The sequence below is a fragment of the Mus caroli genome, chromosome 13 (assembly GCF_900094665.2).
Source record: "Mus caroli chromosome 13, CAROLI_EIJ_v1.1, whole genome shotgun sequence".
In the NCBI taxonomy this organism is placed as follows: domain Eukaryota; kingdom Metazoa; phylum Chordata; class Mammalia; order Rodentia; family Muridae; genus Mus; species Mus caroli.
This window is the reverse complement of record NC_034582.1, coordinates 88,110,856-88,136,815: the sequence shown is the minus strand read 5'-3', so window position 1 is coordinate 88,136,815 and position 25,960 is coordinate 88,110,856. Positions and strand designations below refer to the sequence as shown.

At 40.8% G+C, this 25,960-nt stretch overlaps 1 protein-coding gene across 2 annotated transcripts in view; it reads right to left on the bottom strand.

Annotated features, from left to right (window-relative positions):
- Ap3b1 (adaptor related protein complex 3 subunit beta 1) overlaps positions 1-25,960 on the bottom strand; it is a 202,794-nt gene that overhangs the window by 91,413 nt on the left and 85,421 nt on the right. For both annotated transcript variants that reach the window (XM_029468582.1, XM_021180280.2), the window contains exons 10-15: positions 24,752-24,806; positions 24,591-24,662; positions 22,225-22,287; positions 19,396-19,528; positions 15,004-15,113; positions 6,724-6,900 (exon numbers count right to left, since the gene is read on the bottom strand). In XM_029468582.1, coding sequence (XP_029324442.1) covers positions 6,724-6,900; positions 15,004-15,113; positions 19,396-19,528; positions 22,225-22,287; positions 24,591-24,662; positions 24,752-24,806 — 610 coding nt within the window. The remainder of the gene's footprint in view (positions 1-6,723; positions 6,901-15,003; positions 15,114-19,395; positions 19,529-22,224; positions 22,288-24,590; positions 24,663-24,751; positions 24,807-25,960) is intronic.

Sequence of the window (25,960 nt, the reverse complement as noted above, 5' to 3'; positions counted from 1 at the left end):
CATACAACAAAAGCTGAGACACAGTGTGCTCTAACAGTCAGTGCCCTCAGCTCTATTTATTACATTTTGATTTTAGTTAAATTTAGGTTTAAGAAATCAGTGCTGTTACCAACTAGTGGGTAAGGCTATCAAACACTAACATCGACTACACACTTTTTACAGTGATTGGTACTCAGGAAAAAGAAACCTGAAGAAAAATACTACAAAAATTAAGGAATTTTTTATTTAAACCATCTTTATAAGAGATACGCACCACATCCTTACCTAACTATTCTAACAAGTAATAAAATGGCAAACATTTATTCAGACAATAGTGTCCTAAAACAGTTACACACTAATGACAAAGATATGCCCTGGGAAAGGTGCCATTGGGCCATGCCACAGCTGTGGGGCCAGAGTGCACTCAGACACACTGCATCACCAAGTACTGGTAGAACCATCATTGTACATATGGTCTATTAATGTCCAAAATATCATAAGACAATGCACAAATGTGGTTAACAATCAGTACAAACTAGTAAAGATCATGTAAAACAGTCATAAAACAAGTCTAAGATATAACTATAAGGAATAAAAAAAGTTACATGCAGAATTCAGCATTCAGTTTAACAAGTTATTTTTAAAGGCAAGAAATTGAGAAAGACATCTGGGAACTACATAGAGTTCTTAACTTACCTGAGAGGCAGATCTAAGCAGCACTACTGTTCTGTACTTTCATGAGCAAAAGTCCCTTCCTGTGACTTAATAATGAAGTTTTAAATTCAACAACAACAACTTTCTTGTCAATTAGAAAGACTGTCTGTAAGATCTCCATGTTTGGTTTTTTGCCAGAGTGGGGACTACTATGAATTGAGCCTACAGTCTCAGGCATGCCAGGCAAGTGCTATGCTACTGAGCTCAAGCCCTAGCCCAGGCTTCCTTTCTAGTTCATATTTACTTCCTTTTGGGGGGAGAAGGACAGGGAGAGGGAAAGGAGGGAGAGGGGAGGAAGAGGAAAGGAGGAAGGAGAGAGGAAGGAGGAAGAGAGGGGGAGGTAGAGGGGGAGGAAGAGCAGGAGGAGGAGAGGAGGAGGAAGAGGAGGAGGAGAGGGGGAGGAAGAGGAGGAGGAGAGGCAGAAGGAGCAAAGCAGTCCTGTCACTGCATAGCACCAAGCCTTCTGTCAAATGAGAACAAAAGGCAAAGCGAGGAGACTTCTGCAAAGGTCCAAATCAGGAAACATGCTCCTCACTTTAGGAGGATCCCTAAGATATCATCAGTAAGATCACCCAGTTTCCTACTGAGAACCAAAAAGCATCAAAGAGTAAAAAGTGATCTCTCTCTAAGTAGCAGAGAAGGAGAAACTTGAGTGTCTCACAGAGTATCAAACAGTAAATGAACCACATCTGTACATATCGCTATTTCTAAGATATGTCATGAAAAGCTGCAAAACTATAATAAAGTAGAATGTGTGTTTCAGAACTATGAGGCACTATGAGTTTATTAATGCACACTCACATAATGAAAATAAGCTTAACTGAATGGAACACACCAACAGTACAGTGCGATCACCAATACGGAAAGAGGACGATGCCAGCGGGAGCTTCAGGCTTCAGAGCCTTCACTTTTGAAAGGAGAAATGGAGCAAATGCTGACAGTAACCGTGTCCGACTGGTACGGGTTTTGTTCCTGTTATGTTTGTTTCTGGGAGTTTGCAACTTTCCATAATTACACATAAAACCGGGCTAGGGCCAGCACTGACTCGTTACTTACCTCTATACTCAAAACCTCAGGCTTTACTACAAGCACTTTTTAAAAAACACCCTTTAGTCACTTTTAAGCGCTAATACCCATCTTAATCAAGCCCATGCCGAGTCTTCATGCCTTGTATGTCCAGACTTCAGCAGCTATAACAAGTCACAAAGCCTCTAACATTTGGCACACACACGGACTGCATTTCCTTATGAACATGCTAGTAAAGAGGGGTTACACTGCCCCTTTCCTAGCACAAGAGGCCCAAAGGAGTAGGTTTCTTCCTGAAAAACAAGGTGATTGCTGGTAGCTGAACTACTTCCCTTACTATGAAAAATCATTTCCCCTAAGAAAAGCTTAGCAGTTGACCAGACCTTGGGCTCCAATGAAAAAGGAAGCACCATGAGCTAAGCGCCACGCCAGGAGTCTGCTTCCTTCCTCACAGTCCTGCGGGAGGTAGTCAGCTCTGCTCTAACTCCAGTGACACATTCCAGAGAAATTCAGGAATAATTTGAATTTTGTGTTTGATTTCTTCTGCAAGCAACAGTAGGTAAAAGCAGAAAATGAACCTAGCAGAACTCGGGTGCCCAGGTACCCACATCAGATGCTGACCTGACCGTGCTGTGAGCCACTCTTTGCACCCACATCAGATGCTGACCTGACCGTGCTGTGAGCCACTCTTTGCACCCACATCAGATGCTGACCTGGCCGTGCTGTGAGCCACTCTTCATACAACTTGGCTCCTGGCTCCTGATTTCAGACGACTCTTGATTATCCATGTCCAAGAGAAGAGCAGAACCTATCACCACATGCTTCCTCACTAGACCTTGGGCTGCACGTTAGACTCGGGACTCCTGATGAGTTCTGTGTGTTTCTTGAGAACTGCTATATTTAAAACTGTGGTTTTGTTTTTGAGGTTCTCACTTAAAAACTCTATAGCCGATTTCTGAGGTTTTGAGCAATGGGATTCTAGTTCCATCTCCAGCAATTCCTGTGTCTGATAGAGTGTGGTTTTGCTCAACATGATGACTTTAAGAACACAGACATTGCATAATAATGACTAAATTACTTTGACTCCTAGTCCAACTAATTAGGAAACTGTCCCAGACAAGTACTGTAAGCTGTGAGAAAGCACATGGAGAGTTAATAATGTCCTGTTCACAATTACACGTGCTCCCATCCCCACTGGGACATGGAGTTCTAGGCTAGTCATCACACAGCAGATTAAAAACTGCTGCTCCCCATCCCAAAAAAATGGTGCAGAGGGAGAGGATGACAGAAAATAACGGAGCATGTGCAAATAGAATCACAACATGCTGGATATATGTAAGAAATTGTTAAACAAGAAAACCATGAATAAACCTATTTCCCAAGAATTCCAAGAATTCCAAGCTTTCATCTGAAAGAGCCTGGGATTGGAAGTTTGGTTTAAATTTCTTTTTTAAAACTTTCAAATCATATTATAACAGATTTAAAAAAAAAAACATAAAGGCATAAACATGCTTTAAGCCATACAGTATCAGATTTAAAATATCACATAAAGCAGCTTTGTAATTCTGCTAGTAGACAATATACTACCTCAATGGTAGAATGCTTGTCTAACATGCACAAAAATCCCTGATCCAACCCTTAGTCACACACCCACACCCCCCGCACCCCACCCCACACACACGCACACACACCCCTATCACTTAAAGTAAATGACCTGGATAAGCAGGTTGTTCTGTAGTGAAAGTGTCCTAAGAGAGAGGACTAGGAGAAAATAATGAAGTTGGGTATCAGAAGGTCGTATACAAGCTATTTCTTATGCCAAGCAAACTTATTAAGAAGTATAGCATCATATATACTATTTCCTGAGGAGAAATGGGACAAAATCAGCAGAAGTCTAAGCAAACAAAGTTGCATAAGGGGAACACAGAGCATCTCAAAAGCATCTGAGACTGAGCACACAGTGGCCTTGGAATGGATTATGTTTTAGGAGGATGAGCCAAGTTCCCAAGAGCAGAAACCTCAATTCCTTCAAGGCACTGGCTCCAGCTCCACGGGTCTTGCAAGTGCACTCCCGGGCAAAGATGATGCATTTAAGCTCCCTTTGCCCTCTCATCAGGGTCTCTGAGAAAGTCGTTGGTCAATCTGGATCCCCACAGGAAGGATGCTCATTTCCTGAGTATTCTATTTTCCTGTACAGGAATTACTCTTCCTTTGTCTGCAGCCCTCACTCGCCTGGCACTGTGTCGATGAGGATGTTCTCACACTCACAGAGAAGCCATCTGCCCTGCCCCTGCCCCTGCCCCTGCAGTGCTGTGACTAAAGGTGCGTGCCATGCCCAGGCCAGGCTTATTAACTTCTACTTGATTTTTAAAAATCATTTCTATTTCTCTCGAGACTTCTTATCTTTTCATTCACTATGAGTATACGTTCCTTTACATCATTAACCAGATTTCTTAGTTGTTTCAAAGCACTCACCTGCAAATCCTAATTTGTGTCCAAATAACTTGGGTTTCTATTGACATTTTTCCTTCTTGAAAACCGGTCATATATTCCCAATCATCTCTTTTTAATTGAGGTTAAATAAACATGAAATCTACTGCTTTAAGGTTGTAAGTCAGTGACATTTACACTGTTACAAAACCATTAGCAGCTTCTGTCTGTACGACTTTCCACACTGAAACTGGAACCCATTAAGCCACAACACCCCATTGTGGTTCTCCTGCTGCTGAGTAAATCTGGATTACAGACATTACGTTACAGACTCCACCCTCAACACTGTTAACAGTCCTTAATTAGTATTGAGTTTTTGTTAGCTTCAACACACCATTAACTTGATGAGGTTCAAAGTGTATTTTCTATTTCCTGGTTGCACCTCAAATTTGAGGTCAGGTCTTTTATCCTTGGGGTGCTGCTTTGGTGCTCTCAGGAATCAAACACCTGGGCGATTTACCCATAGACTTCCGGGCTCTTCCACTGTTGGCGCTCTAGAACTCTTGTGTAGCTTTGTCATGTCTGTAGGCTGCTTGCTGCTGCCCTCGACTTCCCCTTTAGAGCACAGCTGCCTCATACAGGACCAACTCAGTGCTTCCTGCTCCCTCCAGGTCCCCACCCCACCCCCACCCCCAAACTGTACCTTCATGCTCTGTCGGTCTCTCTTTGCTCTGGGTGGTTAGGCACTCAGAGTTTCCAGTTTAATCTGTTATCTCTGGGAAGGTCATGCTAATTAGAGTTTACTTTGCCATCTGAAAGCAGGGTATTAAAATTATCTTTGAGTTCTCTTTACTTTTGGTCAAAAAAGACATCTTTCTTCTCTCTCTCTCTCTCTCTCTCTCTCTCTCTCTCTCTCTCTCTCTCTGTGTGTGTGTGTGTGTGTGTGTGTGTGTGTGTGTGTGTGTTGGGGGGTAAACAAGCACACGCCTGTGGAGGTTAGAAACCAACCATGGGCAGTGTTCCTCAAAGACCATCACTTTATTTTCTTTGTCCTCCTAAATTTTTATTATTTACTTATTTATTCAGAGGAAAAGGAGAAGAGAAGGAAGAGCAGGAGAAGGGAGGGGACAGGAGAGGGGAGGAGAGGGGACTAATGTGGAGGGTGGAAAGCACCTTGTAGGACTTGGTTCTCTCTCCATCACGTGCTTCTCAGGGCTCAGATTCAGACCATCAGACTTGGCAGCAAGACTCGGACCCACTGAGCCACCCCACTTCCACACACACCTTGCCTTTTTGAGGTGGGGTCGGTCCCTAACTGACCTGAAACTTATCAACTAGGCTAGGCTGAATGAACAAGCAGCCCAGGATCTACTGTCTCTACCTCCCACTGCTGGGATTGCAAGCATGGACTGCCACACTCAGTCTTTTTATTTTTATTTTTATTTTTAAATGACTTCTGGATATCAACTTCAGGCCCTCATGCTTGTACAGCAACAACTTTACTGATGCTGGCATTTCCATAACAGCAAGTATAGACATTTTAAAGAAGCAAAATTTATTACTCAACTATTCTTTATGCATACAGATAAATAATAGTAAATAGTATATAAATAACACTAAGCCTTATTAAAAAAAAAAAAAACAACTTACAAATTCTCTAGAAGCAAGAAATTCAGTGGGAGTCAGGAGAGGCTCAATGAGTTATCAAGACCCCAGGGAAATAGGTCTACAAGTCAGTCCTAGGCCTCTGTGTAAAGCGGGCTCTGCTCTCACTTACTCAGTTTTAAAGACATTTAAGGAAACACATGTAGAAATATTTTCACATTTTTGTCAGAGGAATCGGCTTAGTCTCTATCTAGGACTCACTGTGCTATGAACCACTAAGAAATACTGTTGAGCTGACGGTGCATACAATTATTTATTAGTGCTAATTTTCTCTCCATAATTTTCCCAACCACCTCCTCTTAAAAAATAAAAACAGTGGAAACAGGCCACATCGTCCACTTTTGTATCATTTAAAAATAATGAACCGTGAAATAGTAAAGAACTTTCAGAAATCATTGCGTGCTCACCTTCAGGAGTAGTGTCTACAGCAGTCATGGGGAGAGCCATTGTCAAACATACAACAGCAACATATTTGTGATAGGCAACGTATGAATTTAAGAAACCCCAGGATACACTTTAACACATGTACCTCTACAGGTTTCCCAAACTCCTCAAGTAGTTTCACGGCTCTGCCCTGCTCTCTCCTCCCTGTGTTCTGCATACCTGCACAGACTTCCTCCAGGCCCTCTTGAGCATCTGCATAGGAAAACTGGCCTCGGCTTCTGCATCAGACCTTCTGAACTCCCTCCTCACCACTGCACCTCAACACCTCTACCACAGCTCTTCTTTTCAGTCCATTTTTCCACTACTAGATCAGAATGACTTGTCTGCACTCCCGCCATCAACTGTAGGACCTAGTACAGCAGGGTGCAGTATCGCTGAGATGTGGGATAACACGTGGGAAGGCTGCAGGGGCTTGGGTAGCGTAAGGGAAGTGCTTGTCAGGCTGAAGATGTATCAGTCTCTTACCTGTTTGGAATTAGTTAAATACAATTTGGCTGCAAGATTTAAAATCTGCAGTTTCACGAGATCATCTTCACTCGTGAAACTTTTAGCCATTTTCCTCAAAACATCAGGAGCAATTTTAGGAACTCGTTCACAGTTTTCTCCAATTAGCCAGAGGATGCTTGCTCTAGCCACAGGAACCTAATACGAAAAGCAGATCACATTATTAGAAGAGGTTTGGTCAGATATTCCTCAACGTCAGCATAGAAAAGGCTCAGAACTGCAAAGCTTTCCATTCATTTAGGAACTGCTACAGCACTGGGCATTTGATGTGTATCAAGAATAGACACAAAGGGAATCTCTAGAGATGACTCAGTGGGTCACAGCACCGCCTGCTCTTTCACAGGACCTGGATTTGGGTCCCAGCACCTACATGGCAGTTCACATCCACCTGTAGCTCCAGTCCCAGGGGATTGGATGCCCACGTCTGTCCTCCACAGGCACCAAGCACACATGAGGTATACAGACACACATGCAAGCAAAATGCCTTTATATATTATATAAGTAACACTTTTAAAGCATATTTCAAAGAAACGCCTTGGAAAGATTTAGTAAAGCAAGCACTACTTGTCTAGAATACAGGTCCATTCAGAGTCCAGCAAACCCAGACCAAACCTGAGTGACTGCAGCCTCCGGAGGATCCTCTCACTGTTTGACACTGCAGGGGCACAAGTGCACTGTACTGTACTTTAGTATTATAATTTTTTTAAAATAAAGTACACTTCAATATAATTTGTTTTCCTAAAAATCACTGCCTTGCTACAAATTGGAAACCTTCCATCAGAACCATTAAGACCAACATTTTAGAGTATGCAAATTAGTTTTATTACTATTTGCTTATTTGTATCCTCTCCTATTCCAAAAGGAATTTGAGAGGGCATGTAAATTAGTTCCTGTGAACATTTTCACCTAGCATAGAAAATGTGCTTTTTATTCTAAGTGCAAAAGCTGCTGGCTACCATGTGGTAGTCCTAAGAACAGACAGCATGCCAGCTTTCCATCAAGTCCCTACCCAAGGCCTCCAAGCCTTGCTGCTTCCTGGGCAGCTTCATAGGTGCTCAGTTTGCCTTCAAAGGAAGAAAGCAAGAATGGAAACCTTCCCATGGCTATAATTTTATCACAATATCGGCCATGTCAAATTCCTGTCAAATATTTGTTTCATAATAATAATATAATAATATAAAAATGACTAACGTGAGTCAGCAGAAATCAGCGGTCATCAAAAACACTTGGAAATGTAAAAACTATACACTTCCTAACATTGTAACAGCACTGACGTTAATCCATACTTAAAGTGAACTTAGTAACAGAGAGGAAATTGGTCTACTTATGCAATGTAAAAGGGCCTAAGGGCTATGTCAAATCTATTCCTGCCGTGTGATAAGACTGATCCCCTTACTGTACACTGATTTCTGGAGAGGAAGAGGTTGTTTCTAATGTTCCGAAGGTTACACTGCATTAAGGCCTTACTCCCAATCTATTATTTTAAATTGGGCTAAAGAATAGTAATTGAGTGGTGCATTAAGTTTCCAGCCTGGAGCCATTCAAGTGGCCTTCCATAGTGAGAGGAACTTCTAAATGAGAACAGATAGGCAACTCAGAGCTCAGTTATGCTACATTTATTTTTCTTAAATATTTTATTATAAATTGCAACTCTAGAAATCAGAATTTTACAACATAACATAATTTAGTGTCTGATTTAAGTATTTTTCTTTTGGCAACATACTTCTCTTTTCTAATTAAAAGGAAAATCACAAAATGAAGGTGTTAGAACATTTCAGACTCATGAGTATATTAAGATTAAAACAACAGTATTTTAATACTCTAAGCATTCATAATAGCAACATTTGAAAGAATTTAAAAAAATCAATAATCAATTCCAACAATGAAAAAAAGTCAAAGATAGTAGAGGAGGAAGGAGGGTAACACTGGGAATGTTCTAGAATTGAGCTTAAAAATTCTTTAGCAAACATTTTAGAAATGTAGAAACTTGTTTATAATAAGGAATAATAATAATAGTATATCAAACTCTTGGTAATGATATTTTATAAAAATTTCAGAAGACAGACACAGAAACACACGGCTGGAGTCCCAGCACCCAGCAGGCAGGAACCAGGAAGGAAGCCCAGGCAGCCTTTGCTACATGAGGCTGTATCAAAAAAACAAACAAGGAAGCCTTGAGAAACTAACAAGGCCAGGGTTGGGATGCATTTGCTAGTTAGAAAACTAAGCTCTTCAAATTCAACCCTTCCATCTCCTAAAGCTAAAACTAAAGCTGCAAATAAAAAAGTTTACCCTGCTCCCCAGGTTTATTCGACAACATAATAAGCAGAAGCGGTGAACTAAAATTCAACTAATAATACACCACGCACGCACGCACACACGCACGCACACACGCACACACAGGCAAGCGAGCAGGTGCACGCACACAAGGTCAAACATAGAATAATAGTCTTTATACAAACCCCTGCTTTTCAATATTCTCAAAGGCAAACTGGACTGTAAGTGACTGTGCAGCACTCTTTACTCTGAATGCCCTGAGCAAGTGGTTAAGTGCACTTTTCAAGCCTTCTAAGAGAAGGTACTTGCCACTGCCATTTTAACCCATTAACTAGCCTGCAAAAACAAATGATTCCTCCCCACCACAGTTATAAAAAGACATCTAGAAAGAATTTACAGATCGCTCTGTTCGCAACTCAATTTAAAAGCTATTGTGTTTCAACAACAGCCCACTGCACTGGACAATAATCTAAAGTAAAGCTACAAAATCATCAATTTTATTTATTTAAATTTGCCAAAGGCAGAATCAGTAGATATCTAAACAAGCTGCATACTAACAGCAAGTCAGATCCCAATAGTCTGTATCTGGGCTCTATATGCATTAAAAACTTAGAACTGAATTGTGTGTCAGTGTCAAGGTGCAGTGAAGGGGAACTCATGACACAGCAGTGTCCAGTGAGGCCTCTGGACAAACATGCATGACGTGCCACTCACTATCCTTCCAGAATAACATCTAAGTGCTCTTTCATGACACCTGTAACTCGGAAATATTACACCAAACCCCAGGACAGCAACCCTCAAGCAGTGTGCATGTTACTCTGGAGCAACCTAACTAGAAAGGCAGTTACAAATGAAGGACACACCAAAGGACAGTATGGTCACAACCAGAGCACACAGGATGACTGCTGCAGCCAGTGTTTCTTCAGTGTGGATGAGCTCAGGAAGGAGAACAATGGAAACATTAGTCTTCATATGTCAACTTTGCTACTCCCTAAATAAGCAATGACATCCGTCTTAATATGACAAAATCTATCAATGTTCTGTCCTCTTTAAACTCTGCACACCTAACAGCTAAAGAGTCCCTATATATAATCTGTCACAGAGCTTTTGAAAACTGGCTAATTTCTCAGATGTCCACAAAAACAGTATGCTGCAGGCTCTACCACTAACTCATCAGGACACTGGAGCAAGAGTGGGGCAAAGCAAACAGTTGCCCATGTGTCCCAGCTCATCAGTGGTGGTGCCAGCACTGAAGTGTGAGCTTGAACCTCCAATCCCCCTTGGACCACTGGAAGAGACAAGGGGAGGCAGCAACCTGAAAAAGGGCTGTCCCTAACCCCACACGGATCACACATCACGGTGGAGGGTGACTTCACTTCCATGAGCCTCATTCGTTCCAATGAAGGAATACAGAGCTCTACCCCTGCTGTTTCTACAAGAGCCTGACCACCCAGGGAGGGTGTAGGCTCCCTCCTGCCTGGTCCTACACTAGCCTGGCTCCAATTTCTCATTCCCTTTCATCTCTCCTGGCAAAAAAAGAGGAGGTAGCCAGGGTGGAAGAAGTCTAGCTTTCAGTCCTATTACGGCTCTCCCAGGGAGGTACCAAGCCTCGGTTGCTGGTTTCTCAGGTGTTTTAGGTCCTTGGTGAATACTGTCCTCTGGGTAAGGCTGGCTTCTCCTGAATCTGCTGAGTTTAGACATCACCCTGGATTTTAAAGTACAAATCAGGAAAAGAGGTTGTATTTCAGGATCTGCTCCTAAGCCTTACTTGTTTAGAGAAGCTTCCTGGCTGTTGTTCCCGTAAGAATCTCTCATGATCAGGAGGGAGAGATGTAAGGGCTAACCTCTGTGATTCATTCAGGCTCTGCCTGCTACATTCTCACCAGTTTCTGATGTTTCCTCCTGACCACTGTTAGTGTTCTGTAAGACAGTTGTCTCTGTCAGTTCCCTGTCATGTGACCTGTCAAAGGTGACACCTCACCATCAGCTCCTTTTCTAAAATTCGGGTTCACACAGCACAGCTGCATGAAACCTCCTGATTATTCCAATATGCTTCATGCTTCAGAGTCAGTCTCTTTGCCTCATGAGGAAGGGCTCTGTTTTATTAACTTTTCATAAGCTTGGGTCAAATATGTATTTACTGGATTTTTTTGCAAATCAGAAAACCTTTCACCTAGGATTCTTCTTCTTGGGTCTTTAGGTTGTTTCATTTTGTTCCTTTACAATTTTGTTTTGTTTTCTTTTATATTGGTTTACTTGGCAGGCAGGGTGTGGGGAGGCTGCCACAGTGTACATTCAGAAAGGTCAGAGGTCAGTCTGTAAATGTGAGTTCCTCCTTCCACCCTGAAGGTCTTAGGGATCCAACTCAGGTCATCACAGCAGCTTTGCCACTTCCCTTCTCCAAATTCCTTACATACAGACCCATGCTCTTCACTTCTCATCTCCAACAGTCAGCTCACAAAGCTCGTTATGGCACATAACCAAGTACACATGGAGGTCAGAGGAGGGCGTCAGACCCCTGGAGCTGGAGTACAAGAGGCTGTAAGCTCTGCAACATGGCCCTGGGGTCTGCAGTCAGGTCCTCTGGAGAACAGCAAGTGCCCTTAGCTTCTAATCCATCTTTCCATCTCCTTTTCTGTTTATTTTATGGAAAAACAACATTTATTCTATAAATTCCTTCTTTGATCTAAAAGTATAGCTTTAACAGTGGGGTTTAGCTCAGGAGTAGAAGGCTTGCCTAGCATTGTTAAGGTCTTAGGATCAAGCCCAACACACACATCCATGAACAGGCATGCATAAACATTTTACAAGTGCTTTAATGGTCTGTAAAATTATTTTTAGCTTTATTTAAATTTAAAATTATTTAACTGTCAAATTAAATCTAACTTTATTGAGAGGAAAAATATAAAATCAAAGTTCCCTTTGTACCTAATACATTTTTTGATTCTCTGAAAATATTCACTGGACGTACCCCCTCAAAATGGGCATCACCTATTACAGAGACCGTTAGAGCCATATTTACTAACTCACTGCATTGCTTCCCTTGCCGCGTCTTCATCTCTGTCTACTATATCCACCATCTCATATTCACATACATGTACACACATGAAAACATGGATTAGAGCCCTGCAATGCCCACTTTACCATACCAACTTCATGGCACACTCGGACATGTTCTCTATCGTATGTTTATATTATTGCCATGTTTTTCTACACAAACAGGACTAAGTTTCTTAGTTCCTTTGTGAATTAGCTCTTTTTCACTTTTAATGTTCCTGGTCATAAAAAACGTCTAATTAACATCAAATGTCACTTCCTGTTCACATTTGCTAAATCTCTTTCCCTGCCTTATGCTTTAACCTTTTGCTTGGTTAGGGTTTTTTGATGGCAAATAGCTAACTTCTGGCAAAAAGGGACATCAAAACAAGCTTTACTGTCTACACTTGTGAGGAAGGCATTGCTTGGCTAAGGCACCAACACTTCTGTCCACAGAATGCTGGTGCAATCACTGAATAAACGGTACAAGGACACAGTTGAGTCTCAAAGTTTTTCTTCCAAGAAAGTCTAAGGCTTGCCCCAATGCACCACAGCACCTGATGACAAGCAGGCACATTCTCGTGTGCCACAGCTGCCTCTTCCTTCTGATGGGCATGAACAAGCTCACCAGAATTTTCTGCCCAAGCAGTGTGGGGACAAAGAATTCCATGTTCCTGTTTTTCCCTCACAACTGCATACCTCTCTATCATTATAAATTATAAAAAAAAGTGTAAATTCTCCCTACTAAAACCCACGGTGTCCACCAAAGATACTCTAGTCTCTCCTTGGCCTTTTTAACACAAAATCACTTCATCTCCCTCCACTTTCTGCCATGAGACCTGTAAACCCATCATCTGGCCTCCGTCTCACTCCAATCCATGCGTGTTTCTAAGTCTATTCAACCATAGTTCTCACGCAGATTTTCAACTACGCCCTTCCTTTCAGGAGTTCTGCTGTACTGCTTTGCTGTTTACATGTAATTATGTATGGGAAGTACATAGACTTTTCTCTGTGTGTAGTCCCAAACTATCCCCATCTGGACCCCCCCCCCCATCAGCTGTTCAGCCATGGTCCTCACTAGACCTAGACCACATCCTAGTCAATGAAATAGTGGACACCCCAATCAAGTTGCATGGCAGTGGCATGTCATTATAGTCACGTCTCTCTGAAGCTGAGACATTCCTGAGGTTTTTCTGTTTGCTTTGATTTTGTATTCTGACACGAGGTCTCACTACATAACCCTGGCTGGCCTGAAACTCACTATGATTACCAGGTTGGCCTTGAACTCTCAGAGAAGCCTCCTAAGTGTTGGGATTAAAGGTGAGTGTTGGCCACACCAGCAGCACCTGAGTTTTTCTTCGTGACTGACTTCATAGACACCTGGGAGGCAGAGCCCAGCCACATTACAAAACAGGCTCAGCATCACTGTGTGTCACACCCTCTGAGTGCTGCTCTCAGTCCCACTGTTCAGTGCATCAGAAGGCACCTGCAGGACAGCATGTTTTCCTTGCTCGTGTTGTTAAGATAGCATGGGCCACACACCACAGTAAGTGGAGAAAGACCAGCTAATACTCAACCCTTTGGAAGTGAGAAGTAGTTTGTGGGGATAGACATTGAGGTCGTGCAAATACTCTGACACTGCTGGAGTTTTCACCACTAGTGTGTAGTGTGTCTCCCCTGAGTCGGCGTCCCAGGGGCTGGCAGACAGTGGCACCTAATCCTATCATTCATTGGTTGCTGTGGAGTTGTACGGAAGTTTCTGCTGAGCTCCTACTCAGCTGCTCAATTGCTCACGCCTGCATGCATTGCAGGGTAGAGGAGACAGCCACAAAGCCATAAATGACTTCTTCCTTCCACTGTCTTTAACTTTGTTGCTCCTCCCTCTTAAGCTGGGCTCTTGTGGGGGTTTCTCTTTTGCCTTCTTTAAATATGACTCTATCATTCTATAAATACATTTGTACATGTTTTTCCTTTGTCCCGACACGATGGTCCAAGTTCACATTGTTCTTTATTGCTTTAACCTAGCTCTGAAATCAGTCATTTCTGTAAGGAAACCAGCTTGCTTGAAGAAAGAGTGGTACTTAAAGACCAGCAGAGGGACTGGCGAAGGGTCAGTGGCAAAGGCACTCACTGCTGAGCCTGAGGAGGAGGCTCTGTCCCAGAGCCAAGCGGTGGAAGGAAGGAACAGACTCCAGTGACCTGCCCTCTGACCTCCATACAGGGCCGTGGCACACTTTCCCACATGCAAAAATATAATCGATGGAGTAGGTTATTTTTATTAAAAAAAAAAAAAAAAAAGCTTGAAAGCATGCAAGTGAAAGAATTCCAAAGCAAGGTCACATACTACGAGTCTGTTTATATAAAATATCAAGAAAAACACAGAGCCATAGAAACAAGAAGAAGTACGTTAGTGGTAGTGAGGGGAGGCTGAGGCTTTAAGTATGGGATTCCTATCTAAGAGGAATGAAAATATTTGCACCCCTTCATGAGCACACAAATCCTACTGAATAATGCATTTTAAAATGAAAACTTGTTGGCATTAAAGTAATCTCAATAATAACAGAAGACCTCAGGTGTCTTGTGTGCTTACTGAGAAGGGCGTTATTGTTTCTAGGGTCTCTCAAAGGAGAGAAACATGTTCTGCACATCTCACACATGACACGTAACTCAAGCACATGCATGTACTAATTTAATCTCTCTCTAGCTGCTCCTAAACCCCACCAAGATGGGGCCACTTCCCCTCAGCCCAGTGCTGGGCTCATGATCCCCTTCCCTTCTGCAGGTCTGTAATTCAGCCTTAACAAAATGCAAATCTAAGCCAGAACTTAAACCAGGCATCACATCTCTCTTAACCACTATGCTCTGGGATAACCATTTAAGGAAAGTATACTGTACTGAACAAAGGCAGCAGAATGCAGGGATACTCACAGTGATACTGTCCAAGAGCTTGGCCATATGTTTGATAATTTCACCATGCTGTGCAGGCTGCATTTGCAACAATTTCTTTATAACAACCACACTTTCAGCAACAACTATTTCTGAAAGACAAAGAAAGAGATTACCATATTAAATACGTATAATCAATTCAATTGCAATCTGTCTGGTAGAATGCAAATTTCAATGAGCAAAACATCCTCGATGCTTAAATACATGAAAACCTAAATCATGAGCATATTCTTCAGGGTTTGCAGTGAATGTGTCTTATGCAAAATTCACCTTAATCTCTGTCCTCTGCAGCTGTGTCTTAGCTTCTAGAATACCTCTCACCTCTGCAACCAAAGTGGCAGTATGTCCTATAGTGGATGTTACTTTTGCCTTTAGCCAGAGCTTTTTATAATCAAACACCTCCCATCTAAACATTTTCCACACTGAGTAGGGGAGAAGAGAGGAATGACAACCACACCAAACCCTGCGAAACTGATGCATCCAGAAACACCAGCAGCAACAACCAGGAGTAACAGGGATGGAATCGCCATAAAAACAGCATTCACCTCAGTGCCAAATGAGTGACCATGAGCTGATCGCTTCCACGTGTGCTGTAAACCCATCTACCTACTCGCCCGACTTGGTACCCTCAGAGGGCTCTGCATGCAGATGCATTAGCCAGGCTGCCTTGTGGCTTCTCAGAGCCAATAGGGGTCAGAGGCAATCTTATCCTGTGCTCTAATCCCGCCTATACCTTGTTCATAGCTTTCAGTGATTCTCTTTAATTACCCCTGTTAAGTGTGCCACCTGTTTCTCAAAGGAACTTCATTAAATACAATTGCTCTGTAAGTGAGTAAGAAGTTGATTCACAAGCTGGGATTTGGATATGGAGTTTTCGTAAGGAGTGGCTGCAGCAGTCTCGTCTCCTTTGTGGTAGCACCAGCGGGGACACGGCATCCTGGTATCTGAGCATCTGACCTTACAGAATAGCTCTACCATGAGCTATTGTTTTTGTGTGCACGTGTGTTGATGTAGAACTGTGACTGTCTGGAGGTGTGCTATGCATGCATGGTGCATACTTGCAGAGAGCAGAAGCCAAGACTGAGTGGACTTCTTGGTCATTTTCCGCACTGTTTGAGATAGGGCCTGTTACTGAACTCACTGAGCCAACACTGTCCAGCCAGTAAGCCTCAGGGATCCTTCCAACATCACTCCCGCACTGGAGCACAGACACAGGCCATCTTGCCCTACCTTTATGGGAGATGGGATCTGAACTCAAAGTCTCCTTGTATGGCAAGTACTTACTGACTGAGGAATTTCCCCAGGCCGTATAAACTATTATTAATGTCACAGATGCCCCCCAAAAGAGTACATCCTGTCTTTATGTAAACTTCGATTTTAAAAACATTAAGAGCATCAGAGACATTAGACAATCCCCTAGCACACACTTCAAAGATTTAATACTACACAAAATGTCACAATTTGTACTGTTAAATTTTTCTTTGAAATATATTACCCCTTAAGAATATAAATAAAATTATTCACGAGTAAATATATATGCATATATATTAGGGAATTAATATTTAATATTAAGGCTTTAGTTTACAAAAAAAAACCCTTTATTTTCACTTTTCTCTTAAGACTTTAAAGATGAATGAGGAAGCAGAGTAGAATTGTATGATTTTGTCCAGGAGTCACGCTAAGCACCTTTGAACTCTAGAATATTCTGTAACTATAAGCAAATGCTACTTGTGTTCTAGGCCTTTTCAAGTTTCCCTCCTGTCCTCAGCAAAACACAATCACACTACACCTGCTCCTGTCCACTGTTCCTCTCACTTACAGGTAAGGAATCAGTAGAGGCAGGCTGGCTAACTACCCAAGCGAGCAGTAACATCCAAGCAGGCAGTCTGGTTTTACATAGACACAAATAACCAGCAATCGAGAAAGGAGTAGATGGGAAAACTAAAACATATTTATTTTATTTTACTGGTGCTTCCATCAGACTGTGAGTGCCATAAAGGCACAGACTTTCACAAGCTAAATGAATATCTTATTAATCTACTCAACATTTATTAAATATCTCTACAGATTCAAATTCTCACTAAATGCTTACTGAGTTATAAAAAACTAAACAAAAATGAAAACTAATCCTCTATCTAATTCCTTTACATTATAGTAGGTGCCAACAAGGTTATTCAGACAAACAAATTCCGTTAATGCGTTACCTAAAATAAACTACCACAGGCAATTAAATTATCCTAAGTCAATTGAAATGTGAATTTCTCAAACTGAAGAACCTTAAGAAATCTGTTTTTCAAATTAATCTTTCACACCGATAATGGGCTATTTTATGGCAAGCCAAGTCTGCTTTGAAAGATTCTTTGAAATCAAAGAAAATAAACTTTTAAAAAATAAGCAGTATGTGGCAGAAATAATTACTTTAAAATTAATATAAATATTTCTCATCAGAAAAAAGGACCAAAAAATAGGTGGGTAGACATTTGTGCTATGCTTTGTATTTAAAAAGACTGTCAGTACATTCCTATCTGTCATTGGTATTGTTAATATCACAACTATAGTTACAATAAATTATTCAGTTTTTATGTGTAAAAAAAAAAAGGCTGTCATGTTCTCACTAGTCTCTGATAGTTTTTTTTATACGAAGAGATCTTAAATCAACTATTACATTAGCAAACCTTATGCGACCAAAATTATCAAAGACACATAAAAATGAAAAGTCATACTTAAAACTATGACTCAAAACAGAGACAAAAGATGTTACTGTTCTAAGTGAACCAGACACCATGGGCGCCATTTATCATGCTATCGTTTCTTTCTTTTTTTTTATTTTATTAGATATTTTCTTTATTTACATTTCAAATGTTATCCCAAAAGTTCCCTATACCCTTCCCCTGCCCCACTTCCCTACCCACCGACTCCCACTTCTTGGCCCTGGCGTTTCCCCTGTACTGGGGCATATAAAGTTTGCAAGAGCAAGGGGTCTCTTTCCCAATGATGGCCGACTAGGCCATCTTCTGATACATATGCAGCTAAAGACACGAGCTCTGGGGGTACTGGTTAGTTCATATTGTTGTTCCACCTATAGGTTGCAGACCCCTTCAGCTCCTTGGGTACTTTCTCTAGCTCCTCCATTGGGGGCCCTGTGCTGAAGGGATCCTGATATAGATGTCTCGTGTGAGGCTATGCCAGTGCCTGGCAAATACAGAAGTGGATGCTCACAGTCACCTATACGATGAAACACATGCTACCCTTTCTTATTTACCTGCACAAGTAAATATTTTAGAAATTTCTTTCCTTTTTAATTTGGAAGAATTTGCGTTTTAACATCTACATAGGAAGATATTCTAGCAAATCAAAAGTTTGTAGGTGAAACTATGTGATTTCATGCATGCTCACATACACAGATCAGTGTTACCCAGGAATTAATTTTGTTTTACTATTTGCTTGGTTTCAGTTTATCATGGGCTCTCCATTGGAAGAACTTACCACAGCATAGCAATTTCTAGAAATACCTCCACATGGGGATCTATGGCATTCTACAGATAAAGTAATCATTGTAGTAAAAAGTTATTCTTCAAGTAAAATGTAAGACATAATCAACTTTTGTTAAATTTGGCTTCATGGGTGCTTTCTAATGCATATCTGTACTACACATAATGTAGTTTATATTACAAAGTCAATAATTAATTTCAACAATTTTATGCAGCTTTTGCATTTTCTAAGCAAGCATACATTTTAATCCACTGTACAACTATAATAAAATCTTCTAAATGTGAGAAGTTAACTTGTTTTTCTTTAAATGGTTCATCTTATTTGCAAACCATGCACTGGCACTTCAGTACAGAGCACAGCAACACTCAAGACAATACATTTTGCTATCCTGTTTCTGAAAACAAATAATTAGGGTACACATGAACCTCTGGCACAATGATGGCTAAGTGTAGCTCGCCTTCAGTGAGAAGGCACTGGGTACACTTCTGGAAGGCTGAAAGGCTGAGGGTCCAGTCACTGTGCCAAGCTGTAAAGTCATTTGCCTGCTTCTAGCACCCTCTGCAGGCGAACCACTGTCATACCCGACTTCCATGCATGACTAAGAAACAGTCACAGAGAACCTTTGCAGAAAGGGTATAAAGCAGTGCTTAGTGAATGAGTAAGATAAATTGTCTTAATGGGAGCAAAACAAAATCTATTAATTATCTCGTTTATTTTTTGAAATATATTTTCCTGCAAATCAAGAATAAAGCTGCTACTTACTGAGAAAATACTGATATATAGAAAAACCCCAAAAGATAATATAAAAGATTACAGCCATAGGACTTACTAAGAATATACAATTATAAACTATATAAAAATAAAGTGAACCTATGAACTCACCATCCCTGTTGGACAGCAGGCAGACCAGGCCGTTGAGGCATGTGTCGGTGACCTCGGTGATGCTGGTTGCACATCTGCCTATGGTCTGAATAGTGGCTGCTGCAAACTCTTTGTCCTGGCTTCTCACATAGGTCTAAAAACAGTTTGATTAGTTTCAATATTGGTGCTATCAAGTGAATCGAAGCCCATTTTTATAACTTTGTCAGGACAAATAATTCAGAATTCTTTTAAGCCTAACAGGGGCCCCAATGATTGCTTAACGTCTTTCATCGCTTATAATTTAATGTCCCTTTGGCAAAGGGACATTTTCAAGCCAGGGTCATTCACTGCAGCGAGTAGCTCAAGGCTCCAAAGCAGACAGTGGCGAGCATCACCCCAAAACAGCAATTTGCTCAAGAGCCAGGGTGAAAGATGCTGAGAACATGCTCTGGGAAGGTTTCAGTTCATTTACCCAGCGGTGCCCGTGAGCCCACGGAGAGAAGGGGCCACCTTTCCAGACACTAAACCTAAAGTTCAGAGAAAAGGAAAACAGGAGCAATGTGCTAGTGATGGCAACCCGGCACGGAGGGTGGGGGTCTGTGAGGGTCCAACAGCTCCGTGAGTTCTAGCTCACTCAGCTACGCACCTTAAATATACAGTGTGCATACATAGTAACATAAACTTAAAATAGATCTGACAAAGGAAGTTAAAAGGTCTTTCCTGACAACCTTACATATTTTGTGACTTTTTTTTACAACTTTTCTAATATAAAACCAAAGCTTTTATAGTTTTCAAAAAAGATTCCTAACCTCAAATTCTTAATATGCAATACAAAATTAACTCTATGGCTATCTATGACAAATATGCATTAAAACAGTTATCTAAATAAGAAATCAAAGAAAAAAAACACAAGAAATGTAAACAATATAGGAATTTAATGCAAAGTCTCAGGGAGATGGCGAAATGTTGAAGAAACAAGTGGAGCTTTCTAGTTCCATGCAAAGAAAAATCAAAGTGGCTTAAAACTGCTCCTAAACAGGGAATTTAATTGCTATAATAAAAAAGAAGGCATCTGAGTTGTTCAGGAAGCCTATGTTACTCACAAGGCTATTACAAACAAATTATAAATAAGTATAAAGAAAATACATAAACAGAAATGTTATACTAAATTAGACAGTGCTAAGAATGAACACACAAAGTCAAACGTTCTGCTGAGAAGTCCTTACACAACACACTCCCAGGAAATGAAATACACAGATGAACAAAACCTGCAGAGGCTCACAGACCACTCCAGAGAGCACAAAGCCTGCCTCCTGCTGTCCTCGGGTGCTAGACATGTGCGGAAAGATGACATGATTACACAAGATGAGGGAATGGGGACACAGGAAAGAGCAACAGGGTGAAATCAGATTATATGAGTGACGTAAAGTTAAAACCCCAACGTCAATCTCTGGCCTAAGACACGAGATGAGAAGCCCAATTTTGTGGTCTGCCCACAAAGAGACGGCTTTACAGTATTCTAATTTTATCATGAATATTTCTAGAAAAATGTAAACGGGATGGAAATTCAGGAACCCAGGTGAGAACAAAGGTATCTCGGGCATGCAGCTACATTCTAATAGTCCTGAAGCGTGTGAGTGTGTGTCTGTGTGTGTGTCTATGTGTGTGTCTCTGTGTGTGGTGTGTGTCTGTGTGTCTCTGTGTGTGTCTGTGTGTCTCTGTGTGTGTGTGTTGTGTGTGTGTGTGTAGTTAAAAACAGTGGTTCTCAACATATTTACATTATGATCCATACAGCAGCAGGATTCATGAAGTAGCAACAAAAATAATGTTATGACCAGGGGTCACCACAACATGAGGAACTGTATAAAAGGGTTGCAGCATTAGGAAGGCTGAGAACCACTGACTAAAAGAAAACATGGCATTCATATAGAGGTAAGGAGAAATTCTGTGTGGGCTGATGAAGAAGCTAACAGGACCTCCAGAGCTGCTGGATAGGGCGTGGTTTTCTGCTGCTGCGCTTTTTCCCACAATGGCTTCACCGTTGATCCGCCCATCATAAAGTGCACAAACCCAAATAATCTAATCCAAGTAGGTTCTCTCCTTCCACCATGGGGTCCTCGAGATTGAACTCCAGTTGGCTGGCTCGGTGGCAGCACCTTCACCAGGAGGTGAAGTCACCACTTCCCACACAACTGGTTTTTTTTTTTAATATTTATTTATTTATTTATTTATTTATTTATTTATTTATTTATTTATTTATTATATGTAAGTACACTGTAGCTGTCTTCAGACACTCCAGAAGAGAGCATCAGATTTTGTTACGGATGGTTGTGAGCCATGTGGTTGCTGGGATTTGAACTCAGGACCTTTGAAAGAGCAGTCGGTGCTCTTAACTGCTGAGCCATCTCACCAGCCCCCCCCCCCCCCCCCCGCCACACACACACACACAACTGTTTTTAAGTGATCCAACAATATAGCTTAAGTTAAACTAGAGACAGGCCAATCAAACAGGGCAACGAGGTAGCAAACTATGTGTTTTCACAGACACAGAAAGTGCTTTTGGAGCACAGAAAGGACCAATGTGGATAGAAAACAGAATTTTGAGCCAAATAATAAGCCAGTCTCTCCAGTGCTATGGAAACAGAGAAAGAAACGCAAGGCTGTTCTGTTTACCTTAAGTCTCTATTTGTAGTTAATGTTTATTCTCAAGGACAGAAAACCTTCCTAGCGGCTGATCTTTTCCTAAATCGCTTCTATTTGTGCAACTGTGTATTTCTAGACTGAGTAGGAGGCGTATTTAACTTAAGATTGAACATATTTTAGAAATTATAATTAGCATTGTATGCAAACCTGAAATTCTCGAAGAAGAGTTGATATGTTGGCTTCATTTGCCAAGTTTGTCAAAATTTCAAGCTACAGTAGAAAAAAAAAAAGAGAAAGTAAACATTTTAAAACACAAAAAGGTGAATTTAATAGAGGATAAACATCTAATTAAAAGTTGAGTCTTTAAAAAGAAAGTCACTGTCATATGGGACTCTGTACCCTTGAAGTGATCTTACTTTGTTTCCTTAAGTCTACAGAGACTAGATAATTACACCGTTCTTAAAAAAATAATTAGGAAATAAATCCCACATCTTCACTAATTGTCTTAATTTTACAATTTATATCTAATTAACCTAAACAATTTGTTAGCTCAACTTGTATTTTTTATTAATAAAGTTAGAAAACAATATGTTCTTCATGTAGTACTTCTGTTTTCCAGATAACAATTAATTTTCTTGATTGGCTACCTTATTTCCTACCTACCCAGATGCTTAGATAATTTTAATCTCTATTCCTAGATTTATAAATGTAAGAAGAAATGTGAAATTAAAAGTCTACACCCACTGAGGTTGTTAGAAATATGTTTTACCCACAGAAAAGATTTAATTATTCTGAAGGTAGGCACAAACAGATGATACCAACAGGAAACTAATTCAAGATGCCTATCAGCACATTCATATCAGGTACTACATTAACAGTAAATGCTATAAACACTCTAATTAAAAGGCAGAGACTACAGAAAAAAATACTTTATATCTTCTGTGTATAGTTCACTTATTTTCTGTATCTGCTGGGAAACTGTTCTCTAAGAATATGACTTGACTATTCATTTTATTTTGATAATACTATTGAGACAACAATTTTTAAGTGCGGGGAAGAGATAAGGTTTCGTGTATCCCAGGTAGGCTTCACATTACCATGTAACTAATGACCTGATCTTATTGACACTCCCTCTGAAGTCTGGCATTACAGACCTCCAGTACCACATGGGGTGTGGTAAAATATTTTTCAAATTTAAAAACTGTATTCATTTTTGGCAGTACAGGGAACTACCCTAGGTCTCTGAGCATGCTAACCAAGCACCTTGCCACTGAAACACATTATACAAGTCTTTGTTTGTACATCTTTTAAAAAATAATCTCAACTCTAACTGTATATTACACAGAACTGTTTTTCACTAAAACACATAGGATAGAGCTGCCAAGCTGATGCAAAATCATCCCCAAATACTGCTGCCCGCAGGCTTGGGAGATGGAGCAGAACCAGAACAGGAACTGAGCAGCACAGTTCTGCTTCCACACAACTGCTGTATATGTTTATGTTTCACTAACCACCTCAACAGTAGGTAAGGGCAAAGATTCAACTCAGTATCAAATACAGCCGTTAATCACTCCCTTGACTGAAAATCACCCTGTCCTTTGGCTAACATTAGTGACCTGAAATGTTTCATAATTATAAAGTAGGAGTTTGTTTGTTGTTGATGTTAAAAATATCATTGTGTTCAACTTTCTTATAATAAACCCAGTATCCATGTGAATGACATTGTCTCAATATTTAAAGAGTGCCTCGTCTTTCTCAGTTAGTAAGGTCTCTTTACATAGACAGCACACAGTGTAGAGAAATGGCCAATGCCTGAGTAAATGCCACACTGTCTCAGCATCGTGCTCTGGAGCCCTCACTGCACACTCCGTCAGAGGGCTTTCATATTCTGTGGTGGCAAACTGTTTAGTCCACTCTCAGCCCTTCAAAACAGAACACACACCCTACCAACCACAAAAACATTCACAGAAAGCTATTTGAAATCCTTCCACATAATCATTTTTTCACAAATCTCCCATCAAATCAACTCCACTTTTTTTAATTATAGGACTTAATTCAAATCTCCACTGTCTATTTAAAGCACAAAGCCTAAATGTATATGCCTGTCTCTTTCAGCAAGTTAAATTATCCGCATTACAGGTAACTTAACACATCTGAAAGCTGTGTTATAACCAACACATAATAATACAGGATGCAAAGTATAAAGGACAATTTTCAAATACATTTTTTTTTAAAAAAAGAAAAGAGACCCAATTTTTTTTTTTTTGGTTTTCGAGACAGGGTTTCTCTGTGTAGCCTTGACTGTCCTGGAATTCACTCTGTAGACCAGGCTGGCCTCAAACTCAGAAATCCGCCTGTCTCTGCCTCCCGAATGCTAGAATTAAAGGCGTGCGCCACCACTGCCCAGCAAGAGACTCCAATTCATGGAGCTAGAGAAATAGCTCAGTTGGTAAAAACAAGGATGTAACTTGATCCCTAGCCACATAAAGACCATAGTTTACAGATGCTAGAAGCTACTCCAGTAGCTCTTCAAAGTACACTGGCCCTATGGAGCCTGCATGAAGCACACCGACCTTCAGTGTTTTGATCATAGTTGGATCAGTGGATCTGACATAGAAACTCTTCAGGTAAGGTTCAAACATGCCCTGGGTGAACAAAAAGCAAGGTGTAAGTACATTCACCACATCAATGTGCTCATTTGCCTCTTTGAGTTAAATGCTCACAATATACATACCTTTCTCTCAATTGACATAGTTGCAATATTTTGCAATACAATATACTGCACCTCCCTAGAAGTTAAAAGAAATTTCAGTACATATAGCCAATGAAGCATCTTTGAGAAAACAACACAGTTAAAAAGAATTTGTATGAAAACTCAGTGTAAAGAAAATTCTTAAATACAATACTCAAAGATTTTGGTAAATCAGAGGTCTCTGTATCTTCTTTCCAACCCATTTTTACTGTAAAATACTAAAAACCTGTGTGTGGTGTATCATGAGATAAAGTACAACTAGCTTTATAATACTGTACCTCAAAAGGCAAGAGCAGTAGTGCTGCTCTGCACACATGCAGGGAAAAGGGTAGTCTTAGGGTTAATGTGGGAAATGTCATCCCAGGGCAAACGAAATTCTTATCAGAAAGCTCAGAGTAAATTTTCAATCGTAAATCAGAATGAAGGCCTGGTTAAAACCAGTCATGTTATCCCCGAATGCTAATATCTAATAAAGGATGAATCTGATACTAGGGTCACATTAATCTGAGTAAGACCCTTATATCAAAGAAGCATTCCAGATCGTTCTAGTAGCACTTGAACTTCCCACTGAGGAGAAATACTGCTAACAAAGAATGGTCAGAGACAAAGGAGTGTGGCACTAATGAAACTGCTTCTGACTTGATCCTCAAACTGCAGCAGGTGATCAAGGGCTCAGACTGTGGACCAAGGAGTTAGTAACAAAGATAAGCTTGAGCCTTCCCACCCCAGCCAGCGCAAGGAGGCACTCAGTGAGAGAAGACGAGCTAGCCAAGCAGCCCGAACTGTAAAATGGCTAGGGTACACTGACCAGCAGAACAATGATAGAGATCTAATGCTAAATTTGAAACAACTCATGGTGGCAACTCTAAGTTTTTTCAAACTGCTGATCTGAACTACTGAATTATATGGAGGAGATTTTAAAAAGGTGGCCACATCTACCTATCCATACATGAGACAGGGTTTTTTTTTAAAGGAAGTAGTTATTCCTAGTAGCTACTCTTGGTATGGTTTAGCAGATGGAAGGGCTTGCTGTGCAAACATGAAGACCCAAGTCCAAAACCCCAGCACCTGTGTAAAAAGCTGGGCATAACCACATGTGAGCCTATAACTCCACTGCTGTAAAGGGTAAGATGGGAGCCCCCTGGGGCTGGCTACCACCAGCCTACCAAGTGCAGTAAGACACCTTGGTCT